The 9,843-nt window shown below is 41.3% G+C and overlaps 2 protein-coding genes and 1 non-coding gene across 5 annotated transcripts in view; 1 reads left to right on the forward strand and 2 right to left on the reverse strand.

The window, feature by feature from the left end:
- Positions 1 to 6,217, forward strand: part of CMKLR2 (chemerin chemokine-like receptor 2) — a 34,406-nt gene extending 28,189 nt beyond the window's left edge. For all 3 annotated transcript variants that reach the window (XM_075608542.1, XM_075608541.1, XM_075608543.1), the window contains one exon: positions 995 to 6,217. In XM_075608542.1, coding sequence (XP_075464657.1) covers positions 1,022 to 2,101 — 1,080 coding nt within the window. In that variant the 5' untranslated portion in view covers positions 995 to 1,021 and the 3' untranslated portion in view covers positions 2,102 to 6,217. The remainder of the gene's footprint in view (positions 1 to 994) is intronic.
- EEF1B2 (eukaryotic translation elongation factor 1 beta 2) lies at positions 4,887 to 9,260 on the reverse strand. Its single transcript, XM_075608544.1, has 6 exons — positions 9,104 to 9,260; positions 7,962 to 8,084; positions 7,129 to 7,261; positions 6,435 to 6,501; positions 5,469 to 5,594; positions 4,887 to 5,096 (listed from the first exon to the last, which is right to left on the reverse strand). The coding sequence occupies exons 1-6, from the start codon at positions 9,181 to 9,183 to the stop codon at positions 4,942 to 4,944; spliced, it is 684 nt and encodes a 227-aa protein (XP_075464659.1). The 5' UTR covers positions 9,184 to 9,260; the 3' UTR covers positions 4,887 to 4,941.
- On the reverse strand, positions 5,272 to 5,348 carry LOC142500350 (small nucleolar RNA SNORD51). Its single transcript, XR_012802909.1, has one exon. It is a non-coding gene; the product is annotated as a small nucleolar RNA SNORD51 (small nucleolar RNA).
- Positions 9,261 to 9,843: the final 583 nt, after the last annotated feature.

Below are 9,843 nucleotides of genomic sequence, written 5' to 3' on the forward strand. Positions count from 1 at the left end.
AAAGAGGGGATAGTGTTAAAAAAAACCAGGGGGAATTAGTACTCTAATTGGCATGAATTCTGATTTCTCAGGGTTACCGCTGACAACAAACCAAAAATCTTTCTAGTTTCCTATTAATTCAATAAGGTGACCGTTTTGCATTAAGGTTTGTTACATTGGTATAACCTGTTCGTTGCCAGAGTGGACTGCTCTGCTTTGTTTTACTTGCAGTGAGAATTATGAATACCATCTTTCAGTTTTTATTTTTTAATGTGTGTACCATTAGTATTATAATTCATGTATAATGCATCAACATATTCCACCGTGCAGCAGGAATGTCAAAATAGCAATATAGCATACAAGAATATCGCATTAACTTCTGGTAAAAGAGGAAGAAAGGTCTCTGTTCCATAAAGTGTGAAATTGCAGCTTCTGTATATCTGTTCTGTAACTCAGGAGAATCAGGTAAAATCAATGTTCAGTCCATGAGCTGCAATTGACATGTATTAAAGACCCCATACTCACACACCATACAGTGCTTCCAGTGCAACCAGGGATTCTGGGTAATGACATGCTAATGAGTACTTGGTGTGTCACTTTTTTGCTTCTTTTCGACATTAACAAGGATTCCTTTAATCTTATGTCTGCCATTTTACCTAACAAAACCTGCGTTAAAGAAGTGCATGGCCATCAACTATGTGTGCTCATTTGCATGTCATTACCCAGAATCCCTTGCTGCAGCAGAAGCACTGTATGCTGTGATTATGGGGTAAGGCAAGTTTGGGGCTCTGTCTGAGACATGTCAATGTGCTGTATGCTTACTTGTGGACTTGATGTCATCAAGACCTAGAAGTAAAGCTTGAAAGCGAAAAGACATGTAAACAGAAACATAGAAAATAGAGCATTTTTACAACTGAGCAGAAATACAACGTGAAGGATGTGTAAAACACTATATTGCTATATTTTGTTGCTATTTTCACTATTTTAACATTTGTTAATTCATTTCTCTACCCAGGAAAACTATCTAAAGCCCTAATTTAAAATGGAAGAAGCCGAGCAACCTTTACACCTTTCCTCCGAAGATTATGAAAACTACTCGTATACATACGATTACTACGAACTTGAGGAAAGTCCCTACATTGAAATAACACACCGTCACATACTCCACATAGTATCCATCGTCATTTACTCCCTGGCATTCCTATTAGGTGTACCTGGAAATGCCATGGTTATCTGGTTCACTGGCTTCAAATGGGAAAAAACAGTCAGCACCCTTTGGTTCCTCAACCTGGCCATCGCTGATTTAATCTTCGTCCTCTTCCTGCCCTTGCACATCACTTATGTGGCCACTGACTTCCACTGGCCCTTTGGGAGATTGCTGTGCAAGGTGAACTCTTTTATTGCTTTGCTCAACATGTTTGCCAGTGTCTTCTTCTTGACTGTAATTGGTCTGGACAGATTTCTCTTCCTGGCCCGCCCGAGCTTCTCACAGAGACACCGCACTTTGAGGAAATCCATGTTGGTCATCGGGATCATCTGGATATCAGCCGCCATTATTGCTGGCCCTGCTTTGTATTTCAGAGATACCAAAGACCTAACCAAAGCATTTACTATCTGCTACAACAACTTCCATGACCTTGACCATTTCATTGTTCTGAGGACACATTGTGTTCTTACCCTGATCAGGTTTCTCTTTGGATACCTGTTCCCTCTGCTGACAATGATTGTTTGCTATTCCTTCCTGGCTATCAGAATGAAAGAGAAGACCTCACTCACCTCCACCAAATTCTTCTGGACTGTCTTTGCTGTAGTGGTGGCTTTTTTTGTCTGCTGGACCCCCTACCACATTTTCAGTTTACTGGAGCTAACGATCCATCAAAATGAATTATATCATCATTGGCTAAGAATCGGTATGCCCATTTCAACTAGTTTGGCCTTTGTTAATAGCTGCCTTAACCCAATCCTTTATGTTCTGATAAGCAAGGTATTCAAGGTGCATTTACAGGCCTCCATAGCAGAGATATTTAAACACACTCTACGGGATATAGGCCAGACAGGTACTGTAAGTGAGCAGCTGGTGGATTCAGAGAGCATTGCAAATGTTTGTGAGACGGCTCCATGAACAGTTTAAAGGGGAAAACAATGAGAAAGAACTGAGGTCAGTTTGTTGAGAAATCCCTTGTGGAACCCCCACTCTTTCGAGGACTTGGGGGTGGGGGGGTTTGAGGAGGAGAGTCCCAAGCAACAGAACTTGAACTGTCCTACATTGCAAATATTATTATAAAGAGATTACTTCTTTACAAGGTGGCCAGAAAGTAGCCCCCTGCTGGCCAATACCCCAATAGGTCAGATATTGATTGGTTCACCAGCAGCTGTTTTCTGCCATTTTAATTTTCCAGAGAGCTTTACCTCTCCCAACATGGTGGGGGAGACTTCAAAGCAATAAGACAGCATTGGCCCTGCTCATGGAGGACCCATACCGTTATACAGTATATAAAACTAACTGTTAATCAGTGCACTGGTGTAATTGGAGGTGCCTCCTAGTGGTCAGAGGCAGTTTTGCTTTCCTAGTTCATGAGAACCAAATACTTTTTTTCCATGGATCAAAGGAAACCCTAGTCTGGTCCCTGTATAAAAACGTACAACAAACATGAATTTAACAATTTTCCAACAGAAAAGCAACACTACCAAATAAACTAATTTTCCTAAAAAGAACCATGAGAATGTAACATTCTGAAGTCTCTACTGGAGCACAAAGATACATCAGCTACTGACACCAGTGGCATTATACAGGCTGTTTTTTCTTAGCCCAATTTCATAAGGGGACTCAGAATGATAAATGATCAATAGTAAGTCCCTCCTGATTCAACATTGCACCGACTAATACAAAAAAAAGTGCCTGAATTTAAGACATTCTATTGAACACGTTACGGTCTACTGTAGGCCTTGTTTTAATTTTTTTTTTTTTAATATAAATGTATGTTACTGGCTGTAGGAGTAGGGCTAGCAGTATCCATATGGAATAATCCTAGGTCTGCCACTTCAACTGCTTTATTTCCAAAGCATAGTTAAGTTAGCAGGATAAATCGGTATCACTTTGCTTTTACTGCCAGTTCATAGAATCAGTGTATTTTTTAAAAATTAAATTACACATTAACTTGCCTTTCCTAGTGCAATAAACTAGACTTGCAGTCTGCACATTGTTGTTTAAAATCACCCTCACCTGCACAACAGACCCTTAAAAGGTCACCGCTTTCCAGAACTGAAATTTCATTCAGCTAACCCAGGGGTTCCCAACAGGTTAGGTTTTCAGGATATCCGTGCTTCATTAGAGATGGCTCAGACTGAGCCACTGATTAAGGCACCTGTGCCAAAGCAGGGATAGCCAGAAAAGCTGACCTTTTGGTGAGGGGACTCGAGAACCCGAGCTAACCTAACATTTTAGCAGTTAATACTGCTGCGTTTGATCACTAATCATTTCAAGCTATTGAATATCACTACCTGTTATTGCAATGATTTTGCAGCCAAATTAGATGACGCGGCTTGGGGACTGTTCACACACCAAGAGCCAAATATGGTGCCCGACCTCAATTGCAATCAGTAACATTAATATCTCGTGATAATGTATGTAGTGCAATCCACACTAGTGTTCAGTGGAGAAAAAGTATTGTTTACCCAAATGTTTCCAATGCTTATCACGGCTGGCACACCAACACTAGCAATGGCTGGGTAAGGGGTGCATTCTTAAGCCACTTTACTGCATTAAAGATTGAGGGTGAAATATGGTTTCCTTTCACTTTCCTGTTTAAAAAGTACTGTAGCTTTATTTGGGGGCATACAGTATCTGCTTAACTTAGTGGCTCAGTGGGGATCCTATGTATGTTGCCAAACTAAACTCAAGCAATCACTCAGACAAGTACAATAGGACAGACAGGTTAGCCTGATGTTACAGCTCTATTGAGATGCCCTGTGGTAATTTTTTCCAAGTTTTCTTTTTAGCAGGAAAGAATTAAATTTTACTAGCTCCCTGGTACTAGAAACATGGATTAGGCTCGTTTGGACCCCCAGTATTTGAGAAAATAAGCATTGAGGTGGCAACTGCTTTCTTTACCCCCAACTTAGAATGTAACATGCATTTCTACCAGTAATATTGCAAAGACCCACATTTTCCTCTGAATCTGTGCATGCCTTTAACCTCTCCCATCTGGATTATTGGGACATACTGCAAACAGGCATCAATTTGTCACCTTTGCAATCTATTCAGAAATATGTTGCTAGAATAATTTCACTCCCAAATCTCTGCCTACAACCCCTTAAGTCTCTCCTGGCTTCTCAAGTTTCAGATCACCTACAAAGTTCTCCTTTCCTTCAAGGCTCTGCACTAATCTGCTTCTTTATACATATTAGCTTTGATCTCGTTATGCCCCTGCTCATCTCCCGTGTCCTCCCCCCCAACACTTTCCCCCTCACACTGTGTGTGTGTGTGTGTGTGTGTGTGTGTGTGTGTGTGTGTGTGTGTGTGTGTGTGTGTGTGTGTGTGTGTGTGTGTGTGTGTGTGTGTGTGTGTGTGTGTGTGTGTGTGTGTGTATATATATATATATATATATGCCAAGTACCTCCACTACAAACCTTAAACCTCACACTGCTTTAAAAGTCTCGACGCATGGCCACACCCAGTTACCACCACCAAGCACTGCACTTATTCCCTCACCTGCTCTCAGCATCATGCCATCTAAGCTCTGCACGGTAGGGATTTCCTTTCCTAGTCTGACTTTGTTGCACTTATTGTAAAGCACCAAGTACACTGTGGGCACTATATAAACGCCAACTGCCTGATATGGAATACATAGGTCTATCTGCCTAAAGACCACAGAATACTAGACCGAGGAACAGAAAGATAGCCCAAATAGCTCTGCAAATATTTTATTGAAGTGCTGTTGGAAACGAGTGATTCTTCTTGTGTTAGATCTTGTTGAAAGCTGCAACATCCATGGATTGTACAAAGTCTTCAAATGCTGTGATCTTCTCCTCCAGAAAATCTGTGCCAACTTTATCATCTTCAACCACACACTGGATCTGTAGCTTCTTGATGCCATATCCAACCGGGACAAGCTTTGCTACAAGGAAAGAGTAGAATATGTACCATTAGAAAAACAAAATCAAACTTAATGGTCACCTCTAACAATATTTCCTACTTTTTATTGGTGCCCTGGCAGTGAATAGTTAAGGCAAAACTGGAACCAATTGAGTTCTTGCAGCACTTTAACTGCAAATGCACCCCCTCAACAAGACTGGCAGTGTCAGAACAAACAAATCCATCATGAATATCAGTCGAAAGATGGTGATTTGATCAATCATCACTCCTGCCACTGAGCGCGAGGGATACTGCAAGGATATTGGTGATCTAGCATGGCAAGATATGCACAATGAGTATTCTACGCCACTAATAAAAGTATTTAAATAGAGATGTCCTGAAATGAAATACTCACATGATCCCCAGAGCAAGCCATCCATCTGAATACTTCTGACACACTCTTCTAATTTGGACATATCAGTTTCATCGTCCCACGGCTTCACGTCGAGCAGGATGGAAGATTTGGCAATAAGTGTTGGTTCTGTAGAACAAATTAAACGTCAGTTGCTTCTTTTCCAGACACTAGTCGCATGAATCTGACACGTCTGACTGCCACTAGTGCAGGAAAGTAGCATTATGTAATCTCCCAGTTTAATAGTTGGGGCTACTTTGGGAAGTACTTGCATCATTCATTCGATGGTGCTTAAAACAGCATTGTTTTAGCACAATGTACAGCAGGTAGTGTATACAGAATTGTACCTTTCAATGTGTCCTATAGGCAACTGTGCCAGCCATATTGAGCATTTGATTTTACAAGCAATTTGAAAGGCACATTTCAGGAAGGGGTGTCCAGTGCAGGCAAGCCTGCTCCAGAGGACCTCCAGGTCCCAATTATGAAAATATCAAAATTGTGGGGGACTACTGTGTTAATTGTGCATCAAGGCAAATTCCTAACAAAATTAAAACCAGGCCGCATCTACACGCTTGTGTATAATATGGTGTTTGAGACACAGCAAGCCCTTTCAAAGCATTGAGAGGAAGTAGAGCTGTGAAACAAGTTACTGTACCACAGGAGGAATGCTGGAACTGCCACGGGATAGCACAATTCCAGACCAGTATCTGTGGTGTCAGGGTTATAAACCGACACCCCTCTACTCAGGTTAAGAGTTTGCACTAAGTTTGTGTTACAACGAATCATTCAACTAAAGTAAAAGCAATATGAATGCTCAAACCAATCTGACATTTGGTTAAAGGCCCCATGAAAGGAAGCTCATTCCTGTTAAACAGGTTACAGGTATAGCTGCATAAAGTGTCAGATCGTTCTATACAACATTTTTAGCAGGGTTGGGAATACAAACCAAGGCCTGTTCTAGCAACGTACTTTTAGACTTCTTTGATTCATACTGTGCCAGACGATCTTCTCTGATTTTCTTTGCATCTTCACTTTCCTAAGAAAGCCAAAAACAGTGTTAACCCTGACACGTATGGCTTAATATAGTTCCAAGCAAGAATGGGCTGGTAGTCAGATACAATTATGTGCATCACAAAATCAGTCGAAAGATGGTGATGTAATTCATTCATCATATGACCAGCCTGTGTATTATACATTAACTATGACCTACAGAGTCTTAAACATGCTACAGTAAACTTTGGTAACATGTGCATACCCATAACCTGCACCACTACAGACGCAATGTAAAATACACTAGTCCATATTTATGTACACATCTCCCTGCCCAGGTTATGAGCAAGCAAGTCCCACTGCAGTTGAGTCCCATTTAGTTACGTGGAGAAAAGGGAAAGACAGTGTGTAACATAAAATGTATTTATTGAAGTGCCCATAGAAATTAATGTTATTTTAAGTATCAAACAATGAGATGGAAGTTGGTGGCATTACAGGAGCACTTCCATAAAGCAATTACAAAGGCAAGCCATACACTAGAAGGCTAAATCTTGAAAACTGAACGGGAACTTCACTAATATACACAAACAAGTCCACTTATACTGCAGTTTGCCAACATGGGTATATCCAACGCCTCTAGGTTTTGCTACAAGAGAATCTGATATACACTCACCTCCTCCTCATCTGAGCCAAACAGGTCAATATCATCATCCTCCTCTTCCTTGGTCTCTTTGACTGCACTGCCTGTTGTGTCTTCAATGTTCACAGGGCCATATTTTCCCAATGGCTTCTTTACTCCAGGCAGGCTGCAAACAAAGTTTGATCTTAATTCTAGATAAGCCCTGACATGTAAAGATATTTAATATTGTTTAATTAGAATTAAAAACTTTGAGTCCTATATTTCAGGTCATAATTTGACAACGTACTTTTAAGAGTGATGTTATAAACCCTTATAAGAGCCTTGCAGATAGTTACTAACCCAGGGTGAGGGGCGGTTTATGCCAGGCAAGTAGGTGACTGTATTGGTGTCCAGAGTCTTTGCCACACGTGCACCCATCCTCGTCTGTACATGAGGCAGCTGAGCTTGCAGGTAAACTTAATCTGCCACAACTGAACAAAGGGGTTTAATACCACAATTAACTGGACATACGGGTAATAGCAATAACGAAAAATCTAAACATCTTAAAATGTTAATCACTCACATGATCAATATTATGTTGAGTTTTACTCATCTGCAAGGCTGCATTATCACAGCTATTACCATTAATTTAGCAGCTACTTGGATAAAGAGCTTGATAGGCATAGCTCCTACTTATTTGCAATTTTAAGTGTACTTCTACAAGCATGAAAGCCACCTAAACATCCCCTGGATCAGACTGGCTCTAACTCCTAGTACAGGTAAAATAAACAAAAACCGCAATTGAGGGGATGGTCACTTAATATCCATTGCTGTCACATGGACCAGCAAATGCACTAGCAAGGGATAATGAAAAGCTCATCACATACCTAGACTTCTGCTTTTCATAAGACTTGATGTGGCTGTACCAGCGCAGAGCATGGAAGAGGTCAGCAGGGGGAGCACCTGAGAGAGCGTCAAATACTGCAACGTCAGCCTGGGAGGGAACATACCTAAATAATGTAGGAGGAAACAGGTTGGTTATACAACACAAAAATAAATTAAAATAATGGGAAAGGAAATGACAACGCTAATAAGCATCAGACTATGCAAACAGAAGCCCAGCTTACACAATATACTGTAAAAATTAACACCAAAAAAAAAACCCGATTTAGGATAAATATTTTTTATATATTAACAATAACAGGTTTTAGGAGATGCAGTATCAAAATCATATTTGCAGACAGGATTAAAGACTCCGAAACCTGCAGCCGCCCTACGTGTTGACTGCTTGTTCATTCATTTGCTCGAAGCACATGGAAAGGCCTCAAAATGACTTGCAGATCAGACGTGACCCCACCGCCGAGCCCATACATGTCAATATTCCTTTTGGATCACAATAGTGATGCCCAACACAGATTGAACAATGAAAATGAATCCATGAAGCGCTCTCTAACAGGGAGCCCTGGATCACGCGCCTGATCATTGTGTACTAGTTTAGGCAGCTAAACTCTTAAAATCAATATGCATTATATAGATACACAAAAGTATCAAAGGATTTCCGATCTGGCCCCTTTGGAGAACCAATGGAAGAGCCGGATTTAGGTCAAGGGAAAATCTGGATCCAGATCTCCCAGTGTTTGAATGAAAGTATGTAGGAGCTACATATACAGGGACACTGGAGCTGACCCATCCAAAAAAAAAAAAAAAAAAAAAAAAAAAAAAAAAAAAAGGGATTCTGCCAAGACAATGACCATTTATTTCAAATACACAATAACCAATATAGGATAGGACAAGATCATGCAATGCAGTGTTATATTCACTCAGAAGATTGCGCATCACACACTATAAATACAACCATATGTCAATGCCAATAAGAAACAATGTTGATACATCAATAGGTTGATGTAATAAAAAGCTTTCCTTCATTTCCATATACACATCTCAATAGACACTAACCGACAGACGCAACACGTGGGAATTTGCCCCGCAAACCCTATAATAATGAGAGGTATTTACTTTGGCCACTGACCCCTCGATGTAGCTCTTGTCGGCCAGGAACTCGTTGAGGACCTGGAGGCCGGCGGGGGATTTGAGATCTCCGAAGCCCATAGCAGCTGTTGGACAAAGCTTCACTGGCAAGGAGGGATGCGAGAAAGAGACAGGCCGGTGGGGCGGGCGCGGCTTTTATACCAGGACGCAAGACGGCGGCAACGTCACGTCCAAGGGGGAGGAGCTAGAAAGCAGGCTAACGTCATGTCCAAGGGGAAGGCGCTAGATAGCAGGATATAACGTGTAAAAATGCGCGGATCTGAAGAAACGCGTCACGCGCTCGCCGCTCAGTAACTTGCCGCCATATTTGTTATGGGGACAACACGTCGACGTCTAATCACCGGGATATTTATAGCGCTGGAAAGGCCCGTCCGAGAAACGCTTCACTCCACATCCATCTCCATCATTCCGACTGTGGACGTTTATTCGTAGAAACATTTCTATAAATGCGCATCCTGCACAATAAAGACTATTTCCCCACAGGGTGCTCACAGACAAGCGCATCCCCAATGAATACATATTAAAGCCCATTTATGTTGTTGCGTAATTCTTCGGATGCCCTTAACGCACTTTGCCCGTAACAAAGATGGCGCATGGTGCTTCATAATTAACCATGCACATCTACAGCATGGAATTTATGTTGCATAAACCAGGATACATGTGATAAACACCGTTTACAGTCATTATTGCAGGCGAATATTAACCCTTGCAGACAGCTCG

This window comes from Ascaphus truei, chromosome 7, assembly GCF_040206685.1.
Source record: "Ascaphus truei isolate aAscTru1 chromosome 7, aAscTru1.hap1, whole genome shotgun sequence".
Taxonomy (NCBI): domain Eukaryota; kingdom Metazoa; phylum Chordata; class Amphibia; order Anura; family Ascaphidae; genus Ascaphus; species Ascaphus truei.